The sequence below is a fragment of the Plectropomus leopardus genome, chromosome 9 (genome assembly GCF_008729295.1).
Source record: "Plectropomus leopardus isolate mb chromosome 9, YSFRI_Pleo_2.0, whole genome shotgun sequence".
Lineage (NCBI taxonomy): Eukaryota > Metazoa > Chordata > Actinopteri > Perciformes > Serranidae > Plectropomus > Plectropomus leopardus.
Genome location: NC_056471.1, coordinates 11,390,673 through 11,415,558, shown reverse-complemented (window position 1 = coordinate 11,415,558; position 24,886 = coordinate 11,390,673). Strand labels below are relative to the sequence as shown.

The 24,886-nt window shown below is 40.7% G+C and overlaps 1 protein-coding gene across 1 annotated transcript; it reads right to left on the bottom strand.

The window, feature by feature from the left end:
- Positions 1–355: 355 nt before the first annotated feature.
- On the bottom strand, positions 356–24,413 carry adam19b (ADAM metallopeptidase domain 19b). The gene is made up of 23 exons (XM_042493079.1): positions 24,065–24,413; positions 23,658–23,770; positions 23,457–23,527; positions 13,819–13,897; positions 13,486–13,562; positions 10,297–10,498; positions 10,108–10,173; positions 9,094–9,165; positions 8,818–8,984; positions 8,536–8,620; positions 7,585–7,724; positions 7,263–7,440; positions 7,088–7,177; positions 6,768–6,963; positions 6,291–6,399; positions 5,958–6,174; positions 5,712–5,789; positions 4,537–4,645; positions 4,300–4,429; positions 3,793–3,895; positions 3,345–3,701; positions 3,146–3,243; positions 356–2,700 (listed from the first exon to the last, which is right to left on the bottom strand). The coding sequence occupies exons 1-23, from the start codon at positions 24,168–24,170 to the stop codon at positions 2,694–2,696; spliced, it is 2,850 nt and encodes a 949-aa protein (XP_042349013.1). The 5' UTR covers positions 24,171–24,413; the 3' UTR covers positions 356–2,693.
- Between the last annotated feature and the right edge of the window lie 473 nt (positions 24,414–24,886).

The window sequence follows — 24,886 nt, the reverse complement described above, 5'->3', positions numbered from 1 at the left end:
TCATAGTGGCTCATTTCTGTTGGCAGAGGCAACACTGAAACTGATGATCTGCTCCGTCCCAGTCTTTACAGCATGCTCCAACCATTCGCCAAAAGTCCTGCAAATGCTTGTATGATACAATTCCAAGAATGAAGTGATAAACACTTCCAGTCCATGCCGTAAATGCAATGTATGATGGCAAATGTGAATTTTTATGTGATGTAGTAGCCATTTTATGTGTGTATGAGTTGCTAGATTAAAAGCTCTAACCAGAACAATGTCAATGTTACTCTATGTTGAGCTGCTACTTAGCATGCGCATGAGTCTGTGTGCGTTTGAATCCTATGAACACATGCATTGACAAAACTTGACCAGCTAAAATGTGTAACATAACATTTTTATTTTCCCATGTGTTTATTTGACTTCCATTTGAAGACACAGTGTTGCACAGTGGCAGGGTTTGCATAGGTCTGAGAAGGTAAAACGTGGCAGCTGACAGACTGTATTTCCACATCACAGATAAAACCAGGTCAGCCACCAAGCAGTCAAATGGACCACAGTTTTTAAGAGTACCTTACAGTAGTTAAAAAAATTTCAGTTACACAGCCTGGAATATCTTCGCAGATAAAACTCTATAGCATTTTGGTCATGAGGGAACTCACACTGAACTTTTTAGGATGAACATGAAAAAATAATTCAAACTGATGGTGCAATTTTGTCGTTTAACTGATACATGTAAATAAAAGTATGGCTCATATTTTTTCCAATGTGAAATGATTTGAGATGTTGCCCTGGACAAATATGAATTCATCATAACTGTCAGAGACAGGGCTAAGCAGTAAGAGTAAGTGTGGGTTCAAATGGTCACCTTAAAGTGCACCCAAAATCTTCATCGAAAACTCACCATGTGCAGGCTTTAATGCCTTCATGGGGTGAGCATTTGACACTAAAAGATTGCTCAAAGTGCATCACCACAACAATATAAAATCACTAAAACAAAACTAATAACAAAACTTTAAACATCCCTAACATTTCCTGCTATATATCAGACATGTTTCTCTCATCATAAGCGTATACTTACAGCATGCATGCCGGGCTTTCACTGGTCCCCTTTTGTCCAGTTAAAATCCCATTCTGATTCACACATAGGAAGCATAAGCACTTCAATATTGGCATCTTTTCTTAATATAAGATATCCCTTTACAGCTGATGCTCTTTAAGAGACACCATGTTTCGTACACAGGCTACACTGTAAACATTCATTGTTTTCTTTGTGAATAAATACTCCAGGAACAGTGTTTTCAAATCGCTGCACACGTGGAACAATTTCACACATCCATTATCTTTTGGGACAATAATAACAAAAAGTTCTTAAATTCACAGCTTCCGCTGTTTCAAGTTGTGAAAGCAGACGCATAGAGAACAATTTACACAACACATTAAAGTTGGAGTTGCTGACTTTGATAAAAAATAACTTTAGTCATATTCACTCAAACTGCGACTATATCCCCACAGCATTACACAAGACAGATGATAAACTACATAACTATAAACTTAAAAAAATGTGCACAGACATTATTATAAACCCCTGACAATAAACAACGATAAATGTTGGAAATGGAATGAAGAAGTGGATACATTTTTACATGTTCTATGGGATTATCCATGGTATTAAAATTTTGTAAGGTGGTACTGAAAAATTTTGCAGTGTAGCTCAAACAACCTCTACGAGAATCCCCACAACTGTGTCTGTTGGGAGGCAAATCTCTTGTGCTGCCAGGTCTTACTCAAGCAGAGTTGAATTGACAGTAACAAGTTTTTATCGTTGTGGAGCGGCTTATTCTGCACAGCTGGAAGAGCCCACACAGGCCAGAGCTTACAGAGACTGCTGCCTTTGAAAGTATAATAACCGGGGTAAATAATATCCCAAGCAAGACTAGTCAAAAATGGCAATTTTTTATGGCTCACATGAGAGGAGCAACATCTTTGAGGTGATGATTATGCATATGTATGTATGTGTACTTCTTAAAGATTGGGATGCCAGGGTGGGATTTCTGCTACTTTTTTAAGTTGTATTGTAAGTTTAAGGGTGTGTTTTCCTTTTCTTTTGGTTTAGTTTGTTTAATTTGGTTTAATTTCATTTGATTTGTTTTTTCTTTTGACTGTGGATCCGTTTAATATCTATATCATATGTATATTTTTACATAAAGTCAGCATTTTCAATGAGTGTGCTAAAATAAATAACAACACTGATCAAAAATGAATCAAGATTTGGTTACTGCACTCCCTATTTCTCACCTCGAATATTTTCAGAAACATATTTTAGGGCACTCTTTGGCTGTAAAATGATAAAGTTGCTCCGGGGCGTGGGCGGTGTTCAGTGTTATTTTCAACACGGCTCTGTCTCATATTATACTTTGTGGGTGTAGTGACAGTTTCTGCAAATATGACAAAATGCTATTTTCATAAAAGGCACCAACTGCATTTTTAAGCCTAAATCTTACAGATTTAAACCGTAGATCAAATTCTTGTGATATGTACTATGACTTGCTGTGATTATACCATTCTATCTCCATACACATCAGTGTAAATACACTGTTATCCACAAGCCCACAGCGTCAAGTCTTCATCAAATCCCACAATGCCACATGTTCTTTGTCAGCTGCAGGCCATTATTTTATGTACGTGGTGGTCCCCAGCGTCTCCCTGAGATCTTAGTTTCTAAAAGAAGCAAAAAAGAAAGAAGTTAACAAAGATTCTGTGAAGATCTGCATTAAATCTTTGTAACCTGAGCAAATTGGTTTAATTTATTTCAAAATATAAGTCAAAAACAAAACCAAGAAAATGACCTTTAAAAAAGTGCTGAAAATAAAAAAATATATATACACACATATAGGCATATATTTTATAAATCTTTTCTCTATATATCTTTTTAACTGTATCATAATTCAAATGGAACTGTATTATAATTATAATTATATTAGTTATAGTTTTCTGAATATCTTTTCCCTAATTTTGGGGATAATTTTCTTAAAGATCCTCCCCTTTTTTTGAAGTAATTTTGGGGTATTTCTCTTGTCACCTTTTACTTATTTCTTACAATTTGTGGGACATTTATTGCTAGATTGGTCATTGCAGGTTAAAAAAAAATCACCAGATGAATTACCTGTTTGGCTTTTTCTGTCCAGCAGATGGAGCCAAAGCAGCTTTTCCTCTCTGCAGGGCATCAGTGGACACCTGCAGGCCTTTCATTTGTTGCTGTTCCTACATCAGAATAAAAAGTCTTTCACTTCAGAATAACTTCACTGAAAGTAAAGCAGAAAGGCGCCAATGGCTTTATTTAAGAATACACAAAAACTACTCACCCCTGACGGCCCGTTGAGAGGACAAGGTGGTGGAGGTCTGTTTGGGGGGTCTGGTCGGGGTTTGGGTACTGCTAAATGCTGTGAGTGGGGTTTGGCATTCAGGGAGGGTAAAGGTGGAGGTCCTGAAGGTGGTGGAGGAGCCTGTCGTCTCTGCTCGCTGAGCTGTGCAGATTTCACAGGAGGTGGAGTGTAACCCTGAGGAGAGTACTTTCTCTGAGCGGAGGCTACAGGCTGAGGTGTCTGCTCTCTCTGCTCTAGAGCGTAAGCAGGTACAGGAGGAGGCTTTCCTGCTGGACGCACAATGCCGTTTCTGGACCGAGTTGAGCAAGACGGGCTCGGACGAGGAGAGGATTTCTCCTGTGGAAGAAGACAAAGTGCATGGGTTCATCTAATATTCACAGAGAATATGAAATCATCGTATTGCCTGGGTCATTATGGGCTTCTTTACCAGGTGATCTGAGTCCTGTTTTTTTAGCAAGAATGTCGGGTTGGCATGACCGTTCACATGACCGTTGGCCTGAAGAGGCTTGCTCTCGACTGGGACTGAACAGCTGGGGGTGAAAACACAAATACAGAAGTACAGATCATTTATACATCAGGACAACAGCAAAAGCAAATCACCAGCCAACTGCTTTTTACTATGATGAAGACAATTAGTATTTTAAAATCCAGAATGTGCTGGGCAAACTATCAATTTTATGTCAATATTGTGATATGAGACTAAATATTCCATTAGATTTTGGATACTGTAATAAGTAAATGTATCTATATATCCTACAGACATTACTGATGATTATTTTTCAAAAATCTCAATTGTGTATGCATTTTGTGAAAGCATCAACAGTCACAATATTATTGCAATATTACTGCAATAACGTTATCAAGGTATTTGGTCAAAAATACTGTGAAATTTGATTTTCTTCACATTGCCCAGCTCTTCTCCCGGTTGACATACATTGGCACTGGAGGTGGAGCGGAGGTTTTCAGTGGGTGGAGTTTATGTCTGTAGTAGCACCACAGTCCAACAGCAGCCAAAACTACAAAGAGAACCAATGGGAGGACCACCAGGACTGGAAGGGGATTGACTGTTTTGATATAAAATAGACAAGGGTCAGGAAACCGCTTAATTTTAAAGAAATATCATAAAGTATATGATAAACACAGTTGCATGTTAAAAAAAAAAGTATCTCACATGGGCCAGTGACGGGTCCACTGTCCACACTCCCACCTGACCCCCTCTGGTCACACAGAGGAGGAGCCCAGCCTGCGTCACAGTGGCAGTTATGATTGTTGTTGCACAGCTGGAAAAAGAACATATTGCACATTAAAATGACCACAGACATGTACAGACGTGAATGACATTTTAGGACCACAGAGGTACCTCAACATCATTTTAGAGGGAAAAGTGTCCAAGATTCAGAGGTGGCATGTAGCTTAATGCACTTACTCAATCACACCACTTCAGTATAATTTTGAGGTACTTGTACTTTACTTAAATATTTCCACTTTCTGCTACGTCATAGTTCTACTTTACTGAATCTGAGAGAAAAATAATGTATTTTTTATTTCACACCATTTATCTGACAGCTATAGTTGCTTTATGTTCATTTCGCTGATAATACTAATTTACTTTTACTTGAAGGGACAGTTCACAACATGAAAAAAAACAAAAAACATAAAACAAATTTTTCCTCTTACTTGTAGTGCAGTTGATCAGTCTAGATTGTTTTGATGTGAGCTACCAAGTGTTGGAGATATTGGTTGTAGCAATGTCTGTCTTGTCTTCAATATAATGGAACTGGATGGCATTCAGCTTGTGGTGCTCAAAGCTCCAAAAATTACATCTGAAAAACTCAGCATCAATGTCTCTTTGCAGAAATCATGACCCGTTTACTCAAGATTATCCACAGGCCTTGTTGTGAGCAGTTTCACGTAGGAACTATTTTCTTTCTGCCACACAACACCTGCCAAACTTATCACCATGCAGAGTAACCTGATCATGATTTCTGGAAAGAGACATTGCTGTTGAGTTTTCTTTTTTGCCACCACGAGTGAAATTTCAAACACTCTGCAACTCACACCAAAACAATCTAGTTGATTATAAAAAGCTCTGCAGATGTGAAGAAAAATGTGTATTTTTTTATGTTGGGTTTTTTATGTTGTCTCATTAAGCAAGATCTATAATGTATGGCTTTTACTTGTATTGGAGTCGGCTACTTTTACTTTGCTATACTGATACTTTTAATTAAGTAAAAGATCTAAATAGTTCTTGCACTTCTGCCAAGTTTGCCAGCTCATAATATCAGTGGGCTGGAGGCCAAATCTTCCCCAACGCTCCAAGGAAATCCATCTTACAGAGAAACCTACCCCGTGTCCGTGGCACTTGGCATTGCACTCATCAGCTCTGAGAAAAGATGCATTGCGGCATTCTCCATTAAAGCAGATCTATGGAGAGACGGAGGGGTGTGAGGAGTAGAGTAACAAAATGTGGTTGAAGAATCAAGTGGTTCCTCTCTGACAGGTAAAAGAAAAACTGAAACCTCAATGAGCGATCTAAAGCATGAACTCTGACTCAACAAAAAATTCCATTTAGCGTCTCCATGCATGTCTCACCGAGTCTTTACCACACTTAGTGCCTGTCATGACCAGGCCAGGGTCCAGAGTGTCCCCCTGTCCGTCCTCGTCCCCCTGCCCTGGCTTGTACACATGTGTTCCCATACAGTGGATTTTCTTGTTGCCAAAACTGACAGTGGTTTCTATGCGAACAGCATTGTTCTCGATGGGCTTGGAGGCTGAGGTTAAACACTGGATTTTCCCACATTGAGCGTCCCTGGCAGAGAGAAAAAGAAGGGTCTCATTACTTTGTTAAGACTGATCAGTCTCAGGTAAGGTAGATACCCTCCTTGAACTGTGGCAGTGAATACACCAAAATGTTTTGATCCTCACCTCTCCTTACAGCTCCTGTACTTCCCAAACAGGTCTTTTCCACAGTTCCCGTACATGTCCCCGGCTTCATTTACCTTCTTAAAACACAGGTCAGGGGCGGGACGACCATCTGTAGTCGAAGGAGCAAAAAAACCCACAGAAACACATGAATACATACACACATAATAACACACATGTGCACTTAGTGCATGCACAGTGTGTTATGTGACCACCTGATGGAGACCAGATGGCATCCCTTAATGTTCTGTGTGGCTCCTGTGGTACTACAAAGGCTCTCTGGGGAGGCTCTGTCACAACGTGAATATGGACACTGTCCAATAACAATCGCTAATCCTGCGACCCACTGAGGACTCATCTCTAACTCTGCCCAGCCTCTCTGCTTCAACATGCACTGGAAGTTTACATGCTTTTAAGATACAGTGTGGGATTGTTTGATGAATTAAATTTTGTGCGTATACATTCGTATAGTTTACTCACCTCCTCCCCAGAGAGAGCGACACTGCTGCTCCAGGGTCAGACACATGCCGGTGTAACAGTAGGCCTGCCCACGTGCGCACGATGTACCATCAACTAAATAGAAATTAGCAGGACAAGACTCTGCCTTCCCATCACAGTACTCTGGCAAGTCACACGACCCTGAGGAAGCACGGCACAGCACGCCCGGGCTCTTCAGCTGGACAGTGAGGGGTGAAGAGGAAGGAGGGGTGGAGAATTAATTAATTGCACAGTTATAATTCAGTTTCTACAGTGGTTATTTAACAGTAAAAATTAAGATGGCCATCAGATTCTTATGTTACCTTGCAGTTCTGGCAGCAGACGCCATGGGCGCACTCAGCCCCGGCTTTCAGAGTGCAGTTGTTGGCATTACAGCAAGGACTGGTACACTCCTACACAAAAAAATTATGACGTATGAGTCCCAGCAAAAACATACAAGGAGAATATATACTGCAAAATTCAAGAGACACAACACACCTCTTCCTCTCCACAGTCGCACTCCTCTCCATCCTCCAGGTAACCGTTGCCGCAACGCTCCCCTCCAGGCATGGATCTGGTGTTTGGTAAATTGAAGAGACACTTCCCTCCTCCAGAGCTCAGGTAGCTCTTCAGCTCCTTCAGGTTACAAGCGTTAAACACATGTGGAAATGGATGCCTGGGTTTTCATGAGGAAGAAACACAAATACAGTATGCAACACTTGGTTAATGCTGTTTTTCATTAAACCAAAAGTCATCTTTCAAATCCTCAGTTTTTCTCCTTCCCATTCATTTAGTAACTCTAATTTGATCTGTATCATACCCAGTGGCAGCTGCCATGATGCAACCTCCGTCTTCGGCTTTCGCCTGGCAGCAGCCTGTGCTGTCGTGGCCCATGCCGAAGTTGTGGCCCATCTCATGTGCCATGGTGGCAGCTACACCCACAGCTGGCTCTGAGTGGTCCTAATCAAAAGATGAGTCAAACATTACTTAAAGGTCCGATATTGTTCAAGTAAAATCACCATATCTTTTTTTAAAATATAAAGAATGTACATGAGCTCTGTAAATACTGTGAAAGTATCAAAATACTTAATCCAGAGAGGAATGCACAAAGTCTATATTCACAAAATGTGGCTTTAAATGAGCTGTCAGGACTTAAGTGAAGTTGTGATGTCACAGTTAAACTTTATAAAGGCAGAAACAGCCCTGACAGTGCCGTTATAGTTATGCTTCAGCTGCAATAACAGTGCAAAGATGCTGAGAGCGCAGATGTGGAAGACCCCAAAACACTGACAATTAAAGCAGACTCAGCTTTTTTGTTTAATATCTCAGACAGAGGGTGAATACAGGTATATTTAGGCAGACAGTGTGAGAAAAACATGTTTGTTTGTTATTTTTTAAATTAAGGATGTAACACGTTCTTGTCAAAACTAAAAAACAAAAAAATATATATTAAACCCATAATATCATGCTGAACACAGAGCTAATCATGCAGGCTATTTTTTAAATGTTGAAAGTTGAAAAAATTTACTAAGGATTACATTTCATGAATTACATTTGCCTTGACATATTTCTTTTTCTCAATTCAGACAATTTAGGGTTATGTGTCTTTCTACAGGGCATTTCAACAAGTGTAGAAAAGAAGCTGGAGATCAAACTACCAACCCTACAATTATTGGCTGACCTTCTGTGCGGACAACAAGCGTCCACTCTGGACGTCTACTCTCATAGACGCAGAGGACGACTGTTTGTATAAACTCTCACTGTCTCTCACCGTGTTCACTCCTCCAGACTGGTAGTCGGAGCACATGGCTTTGAGAGGTGCCAGCCCGATGGTGGTGCCCTGGAACCCCCTCCCTCTGGAGACACATAACACAAATGGTGATTAGTTCCAGCTGGACAACTGGTTCCCACTGGGATACAACTGGTGATGGTTAATGAGAGATCTACCCCACGGGACAGGAGGCTTAAAGTAGATAGGGGGTACAGGGGGGAGCTGAAGAGGGTGAAGAATGACAAACGGGGTGGTTAGTGGAAAAGAGTGAGAGACACTGACGTGATGAGCTGAGCGTTGTCATTGGGGAGTGTGTTGAGATTTTTGCTTCTCCAGGACAGGAAGGCTGCCAGAGTGCTGTGAGGGTTGTCTGAGACGCTGATCAGGTCCCGGCTGTTCCACACCTCCAGACCGATTAACGCCACACGTATGCTCAAAGCCTTGTAGTACTGTGGGTGTGGACAGGAAAAATCACACACACAGTCACTCACTACGAAATCTTAGTGTGATCAACCCGAGTGTCTGTTTGTGGGTTTCATGCTTCACTTCAGATGTTACCTTGTCAACCAAGTTTGCCGCTTCCAGTAGTTTCTGTTGGGTCCTCTCGAGACTACTCCCATGCTTCTCAAACTGCAAATGACATGAACCACATGAAACACAGAAATAGACACACCCACACACACCCACAGGATGTGACTTGGAGCTTTGTAGTTACTCTACACGCTTTGAGTAGAAAAACAGGTACGATTTACTGACATTCTATATTAAGGTTTCTTACAAATACTGTGTAAGATGGAAGTTTAGATGGACTATTTTTACAGCATGTAAATAGCTCATAAAATTAGGCGACACACGAGGGGCAGCCTGGACAGGTTGCCAGTCAGTCACAGGGTCGACATACACACATACACACAAAGAGACAATGATTCACACTCAAACTCACACCTATGTGCAATTTAAAGTCGCTATATAACCGAACCTGCATGTTTTTGGTATAACAGACGATAAAAAATGACACTGCGTGTTAAGTATCATGATCTCATCCTGCCTACACAGCAGAACACACATACAAAGCCACATCCTGTACTCCCACATTTAATTAAGTCATAAAAACTGTCCCTGTCTGGTTAAAAAGTTACCAAATATGACCATATCCTCTTGTGGATATGATACGATGTTATCATGATACTTACTTTATAATGCAATATTATTGTGATTCTAAAAGTTTTGCAATATGCTGAATATTTAGATAACTTACATTGCGATTTACTACCTTTTTTAGACTGCAAATGAAGAAAAAACTTTGTCAGTGTCTGTTTTTAATCTAATAATATAAAGTTTTCTGCCTGTTCATCCCACTTCAATCATTTAGGTCTGGACTGAAAAGGGACTTGCTTTTTTTTAGTAATCTAGCAAGCTACCGAAAGTTTAATTTGGATTTTCAACAATAAATTTTTTTTAAAAAAAAGTCAATACTTGGTGTCTGTGTATTGATAGGATATTGCAAAATGTTGCAATAGTATGCTGTGTTGTTTTTTTCCTCACCCCTAATATCCACATCCACATCCTCACCTCAGCCTTGTCTGCCACTATCAGCAACTCCACGTACTTCATATTTTGACTCAGGTCCCTTTTTTCCTGAAAATTGAAACAAACTAGTTTAATACAGAATATACGATGAATATGAATTTGATAAATATGAATATGCTTTGCGTAAAGGATTTCAGGCAGTTGATCATCGTCCCTCCTGTCCTGACTCACCCTCACACTCTGTGGTGACATCATTCCATGGATGAAGTCGTTAAGTCCCCCTTCGTGCTCCTTGTTGCCATGGTGATGCAGGCAGCTGCCTCTGGGTAGATGGAGACTCTCAGCTCTGAACACGGCGTGCTGCTGTGCACCCATGGAAACAGGAAGAGGCTCTATCAGGTAGCTGACGCTTGCGTTCAGAGAGATCAGTCCCCTGGGAAAACAAGACACTGCTGATGGTTCCGTTGGGGAAATCAGTGTGGATCAGTGAAGTGGCTGTTTGTCTGTCTGCACACTGTGGTTTACTGTGGAAGTCATAGTTAATATTGAAAAAATTGTGCACAAAAATAACAAACAAAAGCCTGCTTTTAAATATGAAAACATAACATTAAAGGTAACTTCCAACATTCTTTCATATTGTCAAACTGAACTGCTGGAAATATTCGTGCGGCTGCACATCGGTTGTGATTCTTTTCATTTGGCTGTTGTGGTTTAAAAAATGGGTGGAGCAGAGCGGAGTGTCTCATGTGATTTACTGCTGTTTGTAAGTGAAGATCAGCTGGGGTAGACAGAGCGATATATAGTCCTTGGATTTCTTCATAAAACCCCTCATGAGCACAGACGTCTAAACACAAACACACGAGCATGCATGCCAGCACGGGTTAAACAGCTGTAGAAAACATCTGGAGAGGTCAGACACCCACATGTCAGAGTGCCTCTATGCTGCGTTTGCATTTCTCCTGAGATCTACTTAGCAGGAAGACGTATTCATTCATTCATCCTCCACAACACACACATGGCTACGATTTCTGTCAATGCTTGCCAGTTCCGCCTCTGTTGCCGGCCTCTCTGATTGTCTTTAGCAGGAAGAGTCAGCTGCTTTGGATCCACACCAGGAGAGAACACAGGATCTCCATACTGAGCTGTACTCAATGAACCAGCTCTGGAGCCAGTGACCTACTAACCTACTGGGCTGCAAAAGACACTACACACAACTGTTTCCTGTCGCCTTATCTAACTCAGCCATAGTTTGATCACAGGCTGGACAGTTGTACAGGCTTTGGTTACAACTTCTTTTCATCTACAGATTGATCATGCCCACAAAATAATGTGAGGATTATACCTCAGAGAGGATTCCCATCGTAGTGAAGGTTTGGTTCACCTTGTTGCTGGTACAATGGTGTATTTCAGGCTGTTCTCATGCCCTGTTCATACATCTACCAATGACAAGTGATGCACCACAACTCATATATATATCCTACGTATTTGGTAAGCTTGTGTTTGCATAACAAATGCGTTGATAGCAGTAAAGAAAGTTGTCGGTTTAACCCTTTGTAACCTGGATCATCATCAGTTTTCTTGTGCTGTGCTCAGATGTTTTTCATAAGCTATTAAAAAAGATTGGGAAAAAATGTCCCACAAATTGCAAAAAAAAAAGAAGTAAAATGTGACAAGAAACTTCACTAATTAGTTTAAAAAAGAGGGAGGATTATAAGATAAATATGTTTTTAAAAAAGGGGAAATGGCCCAAAAATGATATTTATAATTACAATAATTTTATATCTAAAATTATGTATAAGAAAAAATCCAATAAAATACATAAAACAATACAGATTTTTTCTAACACTTTTTTAGGTCATATTTATATTTACTTTAAATTTATTTCATTTTCAGGTGTGTATTTTCTTGTAGTTTTCTTATTAATTGTTCACTGAATTTTGAGCCATGTCTTGTTTAGTTGCTTGTTGCCGTCTTCCTATGTTTTTGAAAGACATCAAACCAATTTGTTGAGGATGCAGGTTGGGTGATTAATGGGTCGAAAAACACAGGTCTTTCCCCAGGAGACAGATGTTTGGAACCATGCAAAACTAATACATTTTGAGTCAATTTAAGGTAGGTTTCTTTTCTTAAACTTAACCAAAGTAACTTGACTTTAAGTATTTAACTTCATGTTAAGGACGCCTCCCTGGTGAGGTGTTCAGGGCACGTCCCACCGGTATGAGGGCCCGGGGAAGACCCAGGACACGCTGGAGAGACTATGTCTCTCAGCTGGCCTGGGAACGCCTCGGGGTCCCCCGGGAAGAGCTGGATGAAGTGGCCGGGGAGAGGGAAGTCTGGGTTTCCCTGCTTAGGCTGCTGCCCCCGCGACCCGACCCCGGATAAGCGGAAGAAAATGGATGGATGGATGGGTTAAGTATGTCACGCCATTCGTGAGGTACTAATGCATTAAATATCATACAAACCGGTATATGAAGATATATTACCTATTTAAAGTCAGCAGCTGATGGTGAAAATCTCAGATGCTTTTTTTTTTTTTAGAACTAAAAATCCACACATCCACGCATTTTAGTTTTTTAAGTGTGATTTTTTGATACTACCAAAATATATTTCATTTGTGAAAATAACCAAACAATCGTATATTTTTTTGCAGTCCTGATAGGTGGATGCATACTATTGTTAGTATGATTCATTTGCACATAAATAATTGGATTTTAAACATGGTTTCTGTGATTGAGAAAGGAGATTATTAACAAGATTTCTCCTAAAAATGGTGATTTCTTGGCCAGGTGGAAGTCTAACTGGGTTTCTAACCAGCTTCTTACATGTATCGGTGTAGAAGATATGAAAAGTGGTGATGTTAAAAGCTCTGAAAATGGCGCAAACATTCAATTTTGGCAAATGACTTAAATGGGAAATGTTGAACAAAGGCATTACTGTATAATATGTAGACAGGTATTCTATCAATGGCTTGAAAACAGAGATAAAATTGTAATGTATCGATTAGTTTTGTTTTGTTGGTCCAAAATGTTTACACATCAGCTGAAAATAAGGCTGGAAAATTTGCACTAATGGATCTTTTAGCTTTAATTCATCAAGTGAGCGGTGCCAACCCATCTCTAATAGGATCAATTACAAATATCTCCCCTTACGATCAGCAGCACCAACTCCCTGTTTTGAGAATTGGGAAAACTTTCCTTCTGGCCCGGCTTCTCACAGCTCTTTACTGCTTTGCTGAAGAAACTCTGAGGCTACAGAAAAGTCCCCTAACTGTCTGAGCTGTCTTCATGAATCGTTTTTTTTAACTTTAAGATGGATTGAGTCTTATGGGAGACTTTTTAGAATTCTATGAAATGTCTTTCACCATTGGGACCAACTCTAAATACAAGAAAACTTTATTAATACAGGTAAAGTTTTACTTACCTGAGTCCTGAGCATGTGCTAACAGCTACACTTGAGCTTTCCACACCCAGAACCCTGCCATGGTAGAAACAGTGTCCCTGCAAGACAAAAACAATTATAGCTCATCACACAGCTCTCCCTGAAGGGAAGCAGGGTGATGCAGTAAAAAGAGAAGCCATCATTCAAAAAAAGTACCTTATTATGTTAGCAACAAAAATAGTATTTTATGTATGTACTGTCTGTTATCCTCCTGCCATAGGATTTGATCAACTGCATTGATATCTATTTTTCCTCTATGATTATTTACAACTCCCCACTGCAGTTTAAGAACATCAATCTGTCCCATGGACTTACAGTGCTGGTGGGAGACGAGGACTTGCGGTCTCCATTGGCAGTGTACCATATTTCCTGATATCCAGGGGCCAACAGTTGCCTGGAGAAAGACGGCACAAACTCAAAGACAATTTGCGAGACAATATGTGTAGCATTAGACACTCAATGTCCTGAGACAGCAACAATATGACGGAACAATGGTGAAAAATATACAGAGTAAAAGCTGCAGGAAACAGGAGATAAAAGAAGACAGATTCTCTCCAGCAGCCCACAGCTCATAAAACATTCACTGACAGAGACACTCTACAAAACCAGACTGCTTTAAAGATTTAGACAAAGATCCTTGCAGAGATAAGAGGAAATACAAAGAGTAAGTGGAAAGATGTAGGGACTGTAATAAAATCCATATGTACCTTCCCCAAATGACCCTTTTTACTTTGGGGAGCTAAAGTTCGAAACAGTGACTTCCCCTCAGAGTTTAAGTTTGTTGATATGTCCAGATTGCATTTGTTTGACAGGGCTATTATTTACAAATGTCCTCCTATTCTATTCACCATTACTGGAATTTCTCCATTAGTATACAATACAGGCTGCACAGGAGAGGCTGATAAATCAGCAAAACATACACATGCAGAGAGAAACATTCATTTTATTGTGGAGAAGCAGGACATTCCTCTCCATCTGTGTTTGTGATTGAGTGAGTGTCCTCAGACTCGGTCTGTTTCTGTCAAACTTCTGTCAACCTGCCGGCACAATATTTACATCTCATACAGATGCTTGTTTTCCTGTCTCTTTCCTCCCAACTCTGTCTCAATCCATTCTTCCTGTTTTCATTCATAAACTCTGCCTGTCTCACAGCTGGTTTTCTTATGCTCCGACTTTCTAAATCTCCCCCCGCAGTCAAACTCTGATCCATCAAACGGGCTGTAACAGCAAGGAAATCAGGCTGTAGACAAATTCACATCTATCTACTGGTGCTGTCTGAAAGACTAGACTAAAGTCTCAAATAAACATGAGGCAGACCTTAGATGTCCCACGAAGATTTTAATATTTATCATTTATCTTTATCTATTTTTCATTTTAGCCAGCTTGTGGCTTTACTTTAGAGTAATCGCTATGTATTAATGAACTATTTTTTCCTTTTTCATCTTTGCTGGATAAAATTAGTGCAAATCAGTGGAGCGAAGTTAAATTAATAGTTTTATATATAATGTTTCTAGTTTTATATTAATAGTTTAACATTACGGGAAATGCACTTACTCACTTTCTTGATAGGTTAGATGAGAAGATCAATCTGAGTCTTTACAGTAAAGGTCCAGTGAGTGGGATTTTCTATTGTTAGAAATTAAATAAGATATAGTTTTCATTGCTTTCTAATCACCTGAAACTAAGAATCATAGTGTTTTTGCTTCCTTAAAATAAGCGGTTCATATCTACATATAGAGCGGGTCCTCTTCCATAGAGTCTGCCATGTTCTACAGTAGCCCAAAAAGAACAAATCAAACATTGATTCAAATCAAGTATTTTTCTCCTACATGCACGGCACATAGGAGAAATTTAATTTCATCGAAAGTGGTTTGGGGATTTAGTCACTCTTTAAAGAAACGAGATTAAACATGTTCATTAAGGAGCTTTAGAGGTGATAGCAGCTGAATTTTGGACAGTGCCAGGCTAACCCCCCCCCCCATTACATGTCTTTATACTGAACTAAGCTAATCAGCCTCTGGCTATAGCCTTATATTTAGTGCACAAGCACAAGACGGGCATCGATACTCTCATCTATCTCTCAGCAAGGAAGTGAGTAAGCACTTTTCCCACAATGTCAAACTGTTCCTTTAAAGGACGATGGAGACAAATGAAAGGAAGATGGGGATTTTTCTTTTTTCTCCCCTCAGATGCCCCGAAGGAGACAAGCCATTTGAAACAATGACAGCCTGTTGATGCAATCAGTCACAAAGCAAGTCCAAGACAGAACATGGCCAGTTCATCCTTTAACAGATTACCACTTTGGGGGGGTTGAGCGACTCTGTATGCACACACACATGCAGGCAATCTGAGAGAGGACTTAAAGATGATCACTCAGTGGAAACGTATCCGGCTGATGTCACCCTAAATGGGGTAGCCCCCACATATTGTGATTTGACCTTTTACCCACGTTTATATCTGGTCTTCCTCTAGTTTTCCTGCTTCTCTAACTCCTCAAATATTCCCATCATGCTCTCCTCACGTCTGTGTGACTCTTTCTGTCACTTAGACAGACAGGATTAATGGCAGAGCAGCTGATGATTGACTGAGCTTTACTCTGCTACTGTTCCTCCATCGTTACACATGAAGAATCGCGTCTTCCACCAGGAGACACATAATGACTCTTTCCTCCATTCTCGCTTATTCTCCCATGCCAGTCAGCAGCTGTGTACACTAGTAGACTGATGGCTATATAACCTGCCGCCATGTGACTATAGACACAACATGCCATTAGCAAAGCCATTGATGCTACAAACAGCATAATACCAGCTTAGTTTGTCTTAGTTTTTCTCCATTAAAAAACATGCTGACAAAAAATGAAGCCTAGCAATGTATTTGTCACATTCAGAAATGGCCGCTGTATGTTTTATTAGTGTTAAATATAGTTAATGCCTTTTATATTTAAGAAATAGTTTCTATTACATGATTTAAAAAAACCATAGCTACTGTGGTTGTACCAGCTCCAACCTGTGGTTTATTTAAACTGTGAAGAACTGGATGAAAGTGGAAACAATGCATCTGTCATCCGGCATGAACAAACAACCACAGAAACCACCCAAAATAATTTGCAGGTGCAATCAAACCCTTTAGTTTCAATATGGCTCATCAGTACCTCCAAAACTAAAAATACAGTTCAGGTAAACACATAATTAACTGTGATAAAAATATGAAGACAACTGCAATGCACATGCAGTAATGCATGCTGTACTTTTTTATTGTACTTTATCGTACTAATGTTTGCTGTTTCCTGTTGCTCTGCATAGCTTATACAGTGTCTTTTGTAGGTTAACTTTACTGCTTTTCTTCTGTCTGTAAATTTTAACCATCACCTCATTGGTTTCAAAATATCTCGCCAAAGTCCTGCAGTTGAAAATTCACCAGCTGGCCAAACCTGGTTCATTTGCAGAAATAATGATTATTGTGCCTTGTCCTTTTAAATAAATAAAATAAAATTCTAACTTACTCAGACATGTATGACAAAATACATTGAAATCAGTTAGACCTGTTCCATTAACAGGTGTCTTATATGCACTTTATAATGCTGCTTTTGCTGCGAAAACTACATGAAAACGTTTGACATTCTGGTAAATTCCAATTCACTTGCTGGCCGTTAACATCTGGCTTTTGAAAGTAATGGGAAAGGTTACGATCAGAATTCACATCTAGTTCGAATGACTCTGCAGTAGTCGAGGCTATTTATCAGCTCTGGCTTTAATCGCCAGTAATGGAAATATAACACCAAGGTGGATGCGCTAATTCTAGCCCCTTTGACGGCAAGATGCAATGTCTGGCCACCACAAAATACCGTCTGTCCCCGTCAAAGCTGCGCTCGAGCATTGTTCAATATGTAGTCAGCACCAAGGCTGTTTTCTGGATTGTCCGTGATGTCAAGCATGACACGGCAGGAAAAAAAAAAAAAACACATGGAGAAAGACGTGGTCTTCTGCTGCAGAGTTGTGTACATTGCTCCGGTCTACTGGCAATGGTAAAGTGGTCTATTGGCTATTTTAGTGGGTTTTCCTGTGTTTAAAATACCCACCTTCATGCGTGGAAAAGGGATTGAGACAACTGATACCACTTTCACGTCTTAAATATATAGCTATAGCCAGCAGCCAGTTGGCTTAGCATAAATACTGTCAATAGAAGGAAACAGCTAGCCTGGGCCTTGTCCAATGATGTGTTAACAGGAACCTCTGCAGCTCTGTCAGCACCTTATATCTCATCTGCTTTCTGTAATCTGTATGAAAAAGTGTACAAACCACAATTTGCGGGTTACGGGCAGGACTATTTCTTGACCTCCTAGAATCTTACTGCAGTTTGAGATTGCCCAGCAACCAGCTGCGTCCCCAGTCAATGCACCTGGCTGAGAAACAGTCTGGCACATAAGCCCCCTGTAAAACTACAAATTGTTTTTATACTTTGGTGTTTGCACGGATTAAACAAACAAGATATAATGTGTTAATCAGCTTTAGAGGTGCTGGAAAGAGGATTTTGTTACCTTTGAAAAGAGCTACCTGATCTGTTTTCAGTCTTTATGCTAAGCCGCTGCTACTGTCGACCGTAAAAGTGGAATCTAGTTCTAAACTCTTGACAATAGTCTAAACCACAAACAGCCGTGGAATATCCCAAACCACTGAATCTTACTGCATCCTGGTCAATGCTGTGAGCTTTCAAATCAACCCCTCTGTGTAATGGCGGGAGAGCTCCACAGAGTTTGGACATCGTCCAGTGCCCAGACAGATGCTGTGATTGAGGAGCACAATACTGGCTGAATCAGGACTGTCTGGCAGTGAGGCTGAGACAAAGGATCACTTCAGCCTCATGATGGGGGAGAGAAAGGGTGGGGAGTAATGCTAATGTACTTGGGAGATAGTGAAGGAGGGAGGGAGGGAGGGAGGGAGGAGAAGGGGATGCGGGGTAATGCATTAGGGTCAGTGGGTCGCATTCCCTCATAGTATCGGATGACATCACCGCACGCCGGCCGAGTGAGGGAGAAAGCTGACGCAAAGTCAAAGCACCACTCGGCAACGGATGATGAAGAGGCTTTTATTGCACAGGGAGGCCAGTGTGCTGTTGTGTGAAACTCTGTGTGTGTGAGTGTTTCCCCAACACACAGGCCTGGAGTAAGACATCAAAGCAGACAGGGCCAAGCCACTGGGAGACTAAACATAGCAACAAGGACGAACGAGTGCATCCCTGCTCTCTGCTCCCCAGACCTGTGATCCATCAGGTCTGTGCTTTCAGCCTTGTTTGTGTTCTCTCGGGGCTGCTGTGTGTGTGTGTGTGTGTGTGTGTGTGTGTGTTGTCATCTGTCTGCGTGTGGCCAGAGTCTTCCAAACTCTGACCGCGGAGAGCGCGTGGGAGATGTGTATTTGCACCAGAGCCCTGGGGAACATCAGACGAGGTGAAAGAAATGAGAAAGAATCGGGTGCTCGTTTTTAGTGTGGACAGTGGGAGACATACGAGGTGAGGAGGAGGGGAGGAACAATGATGTGCGCATCTCCCAAGGGAGTGCTTAATTCAGGTTCATGCACTTAAGGGTGTGCAGGAAGGGCATTAAACAGAGGAGCAGAGAAAGTCATGCAGAGGAGAGGAAGCAAGAATATCCACACGATTCATATCTCAACCAATAACTCACACCCAAACTGACCCCTGCTGTCGCCACTTTCCTCTTTCCATGACTTTTCTCACCTCAACCTCTTCTCCTCTGGCCCATCACTCACTTTCTTACACTGCTTCCTCCCCTCTCCCTATGTTTTAACATCTGCCTTTTCCTGCACTCTGAGTCAGCATACTGCCTGGCTCTTAACCAAATCAACCCTCTAAGGGTGCACCAGAGCCTTTCATTAAGATAAAAGCTCAGTCAGACGCACACAGACACTCGCACCCGTGCACGTACAAACCACAAAAAGAACAACATGCACACTGACGAGCAGGGCAGGGGTGGATGTAAATGGATTGTACTCCAGCCACTGGGAGTAGTGATGCCCACAAACATTCACAGCTGTGTCTTTCTCCGGGTTGTGATTAAGTGATGCATTAAGTGAAGAGCAGACAAGGTGGACTCGGACTAAAAGGGAGATAGTGAGAGAAAAAAATGAGATGAAAAATGTCACGGCAGGGTAAACAAAAAGACAAGATCAAGACGATCTCACAGCTTGTTTGACTTCCTCCTTATCTGCTGACTGTCAGAGTAACAGTTGCAGGGGGCAACAAGGACAAGAGGGAGTAGCCAGGACACAGAGATGGACACTGGCAGCATTTACTCTGGCCTCTCTCCAAAATTGGACATTGATCTTCGGTGACACAAACTGCTGTCTTCTTCACCCCCGCGATGATCTCACAGAGCCGCATTAGGCCAACAGAGGACACATCAAAACACAGTAACTCACTCTAGGATTTGCTGTTTAGGCTTAGAGCGAGGGAAACACTGGCTGGTGGTTGAGTGAGGTGGTAAACCTCAAAATAAATAATGGAACTTCAAAGAGAAGAGCCAGAAAGGTCTCTCTCTCTCAATGCTGTAAAATGTTTTTTTTGTGCAGGGGCTGTGTGAAAACTATTGGGGTCATGGTTCAATTTTTAAAAAAACAAGACCCTTCATTTTCATAATGGATCCTTCCCTAGACTTAGGAGAAAACCTTCTTTCTTAATATCTCTGGTTACAATTATAGTGTCAAATTGGTGCAACTATTTTAATCACATAAAAGTGCATTAAAAATTGAAATGGTATACAATTAAAACTTGGTATGTTAGCAGAGCAGTAATTTCCATACTCTCTATCCAAATGCTAATTAGAAATTAGTGTCATGTTCACCCAAACACCCTTTCCCTCCACACCGTCTGATAAATTTTGTACAGCCCCTTAGGGAGTTGTGGCACAGGAGCATGTAAGTATTATAAGCTGAAGCTTGAGTGAATGAAACAGAAAAGATTATTTACGTGATTTTTTCCACATCAATAAAGCTCTCAGACAGAGTACATGAAAGGGTCAATACTACGGAAGACAAATCTTTAAAATGAAACAAGTATTTTTACTTGAAATTTTCCTAATTTCTTGTATATGTTTTCTCATTAATATGACAATTAACAATTGTTTTAATTTCTACAATTTTATTTTTTCAAATCTTACCCACCCATCCATTTTTTTCACATAACCTAAATCCCACTGTAACTGTAGCAGAGGTTTGACCTGTGAAGAAATATTAACAGCTTTCCTGTTTCAGGAAACAGTTAAGACGTTGCACAAAACTGATTTCATAATTTTTTTTTGCAAATGACTTAGATGAAAATATATATATAATATATATATATATATATATATATATATATATATTTTCTGCTTTTTTTTGTATATATATATATTACTACATAGTGTTTCCTCTTTTCGTGGAATAATCTGCAATTCTTCATCAGTTAACACCATCTCTATGTCGCACTGAGGAGGAGGAGAAAATGCGTAAAACTCTTATGATATTTATCTCAAACTTCTTTCCTCATTTCTGTCGCTCTCTTCACCACACATACGCAGACAAACACTGTGTGTGATTGATTAAAATTCCTCGGCCAGGAGGAAATCTAACAGTGGGACCACCTGCTGGGGAAGGAGAGCGAGGGGGGCAAATCCCTCAGGGGACGGTCAGGCAGACACAGTGGAGTCATGGTTTGTTAATGTGTGTGTCTGTGAGTGAATGAGTGACACACAGAAAGCATGCGCTTGATGGAAAAAAATTGACTTAATTTCTAATGTTCATAAAAGCTTCCCTTTCCACTTCTGTGCTGGCTTGAATCCAAAAGTGATAAACCATGGCTCTGTAGTCACCGCTAACATCTCCACTGCTCCGGTCCTCCCTGCTGTCCCACCCAGTAACTACACTGTCCATTAACTGAGCAAGATACTCCCTATCACCATCCCATTGTTACTGGACAGGAACCGCTCCATCACTTTACAGGATGTTAGGTGCAGACTCACAGTCTTAACTTCCTGTTTGCCCAAGGCACACAGATCGGGTGTCAACCCTCTGTTGTCCAAAATCATCACCCTCCTTTCCTCACTTCATCCCCCTCTCTGCACCCACAGGGCACTGACCTTATAAATGTGTCTATGTGACAGCTAACATCTGGTCAAATAAATGGGGCCAGCCGCGTCGTCTTGTGGATGACTAAGAATACACAGCTCAGTGTTGAATATTCTCAGTTTAGACACATTGAATAGTTTGATACCGGCGACTTTTTGAATAACTTTTGGGGCTTTTGTCTCAGTTTTGCTTAAGTGTAACCACAGTACACTTTGGGTTGTAAAAGTAGCACCAATATTCAGATTGCATCGAATTGTTTAGCCAAATAATGTATTGATTCAAACGATTTTATGTGCTCATACTGTGCATTAAGTTTGGCACCAAGTGTTATTAATGTAGAGAAACTGAAACTGTGAACCTTGAATGCATTTAAAGTTCAGATAAAGTGAATTCAGAGATTTGTTTCAAAACACATTCTAAAGGTTGGAAACCGATTGTTGAAAACATGTTACAAAGACCCTTTACTATATAGTACTAAATTATGGAGTTAGATGGTTGACTGTTTTTTCACCATTTTCCTGTTTTAAGATTTTTTGGGTGGGCCTAAAACCACAGCTCGATGATGCAATGGAGCTATACTCAGCACAACCCCGCCCCTGACAATATAGCAGTATAAAAACGAGAAGCATCATTAGCATTGTCTTGTTATTGTGCGTGGCCTCCGCTCCTCCAGCGGACACGCCCCCAGCGTTTCAGCTTAGAGACTACTGTGCATTTTTTCATGATTTTGAGACCTTCTTTTACATACTCAGCGATTTTTTTGGTCATTCAAATTTGGTCAGGTGTTTAATAACACATCTTTCTGTGATATGAAAAACTCAAAGCACATTTCAATTATCACTTTACCCGGACTTTAACAAGAACCAAGGTGCAACCTCCTAAGTGTCAAAAACTGCAGTTCCTTGAAAGGCCACTTGAGGCTGGCTCCAAAATGAGTTAATCCCCATAGACCCCCGTGTTAAAATGCCCAGCTTTACAGCAGAAATAAACATGTTTACTGCCTTTTGCGAAAACTGATTTTGGTCTGGCTATTTTTCAACATTCATGACAACTGTATGGGCAGTGATTTGGGGGATAGGCTGTCTGCACGCCATCGCTACAGTCTGTGAGTCAGATCCTCCCGTCAGCCTGTCATACAAATACGATCACTTCTGGCTCCAAAACACCAAGACAGCGATGGCCAAAATGCCAAACTTGAGGCTACAAAGCTGGAGTTCACAAACCAGTGGGGAGCTACATCTTTTATTTATACAGTCTATGCCGAGAATAGACTAGTGTTCAAATCTGAGTTCATAAAAGAGAGACTAGCTGCTTGTTCAGGTCATGGCTAGACAGCAAGCGAATTCTGGCGAGACTACGAGGCACAGGATACATAATCCATGCTGTTATTTTTTTAATATTTAGCCTAAAAGCTGAACAACAAAGTGGCACTCGGGTGAGCGAGGTCTACACTTTACCAATAGAAATACATAGCAGCTTTCTCTTAAACTCTCCACCCAGTTTTTATGACATAGTATAATATAGTATATTATAGTAAATAATATTGAACATCATAAAAAGTCATAGTATAGTAAGCAATAAAAAAAGTGTGTGCACTCAGTCATCAAAACTTTGTTAATCCCTAATGCAAAATTTTGGTTCAAAATGCTTTCAAATGAACAGCTTAACTGTCTGAGGGAATTCCTCCTCAAACCTTCCTGTTGTGAAGGGTTGGTTCCCCCAATGTTAAATAGGTGATTACGGCCCTGTTCATTGGAGCTATGAGCTGCACTTAAAGTTATCTGAGACATTTAATCCCTATGAAACACAAAGAAGGTGGAAAGAACTTAAGTCACTCACTCATTTCTCTCCAGGTGTAGTTTGAGCTCCTGGCCCTCGGCTGAGATCAGAACCTGTGCCTCTGCAGGATGCTGGAAGGAAATGCAAGAAGCAGTCAAACAAAAGCTAACTTACTGAACACATGTCAAGATTATTGTCAGTTATCTAAACCATTCTGTTGGTGAAGCGGACAGAGAAAGAAACAAAGGCAGGCAGACTCACCTCGTTGTTGGCAGACCTCCTGTGTCTGTCAGGATGCAGCCATGTGGGGTAAGTAATTTCATAACTCTGTACATGATCAAGGATGCTTCTCAGTGACGCCTGCTTATTTTCTCCTGATGAAAACAGACAAAAAGAGCATGATAAATTTCTACATTAGAGGTGGTGCAGCATTTGTCACATATTAAAATCTCTCTTTTTGTTTGTTTTTTGAGCATCAGATGACTCCCTTTTACCAGAATAAAAAAAAATACCAAATTTGACATTATGCGTGCACAATAAGCATGTGGAGGGTGGTGTGTGACATTTTTAATTGAAAATACATTCAAATGCAATTCAAGGCCGATCCAGTTTTTCCTCGAGACATGTAAAAACCCAATTCCATCGCTCCGGGAAACAGTCAGACTCACCATTGTAAACACCGCCTTCAGATGGAGCAGCCTGAGCACAGCGGAGGAAAACTATGAGCCACAGACACAGAGAGGACTGCACAGCATCGACGGGAGGAGGACGCATTCTCCAAGACGGCTCCAAAACAATCTGCTAAACTGAGACATAAATGTGCGCTAAACCGGTCCGGGTGTTTCACATCGGATGAAGAAAACGCCGCCGGGGTGACATCGCGATAAGCCGCCGCTGCTCGTCTGATGCTCGCGGACCGCGGGGCGCACATCTCTCTCATTCTCAACCCCTCCCCTTCACGATCGCACACAGCGCGAGGGACACCGAGCTGTCGGCTGAGGTGAGGCAAGAAAATACAGGATATGATGAAATGATGTTGTACGAGCAACATGACAATGAATTTGTTATACAGCGGACTAATATGACACATGCACAGAGGCTTGTTTGGAGCAATTTTATGGAGCATAAGGTTAATCTTAGACTTTGTTTTAAAAAACTCGTAAATATTCTAATATTTACTGCAACATTATAACAATAACATTGAACCACCATAATCGTAGAGTTAAATTCTGTAACAAAGTAGTTTCGCATGGTTTAGGATTAGAGGGGTTGTCTACTTTAATTTTTTCAGCAGTATTTCTTAAAGGGGTACTCCAACATTTTAGATTTTTATATTATTTTTTTAATCTTATTTACATTTTGTAATATGTTATCCTTTTTTGCACGTAGATTACTTTTTCTCTCTTTTTTTTTTTGCACATTTCTCTGTATCTGACTCTTGAGCTTGCTGTCACGTGAATTTCCCTGGTGTGGATTAATGAAGTCTTATC

Coding starts and splice junctions, on each gene's coding strand:
- adam19b (XM_042493079.1), bottom strand. CDS start 24,170: ATGCGTCCTCCTCCCGTCGATGCTGTGCAGTCCTCTCTGTGTCTGTGG. Junction 10,174..10,296: donor TGTCACCACAGAGTGTGAGG/GTGAGTCAGGAC, acceptor TTCAATTTTCAG/GAAAAAAGGGACCTGAGTCA. Junction 9,166..10,107: donor TAGTGGCAGACAAGGCTGAG/GTGAGGATGTGG, acceptor TGTCATTTGCAG/TTTGAGAAGCATGGGAGTAG.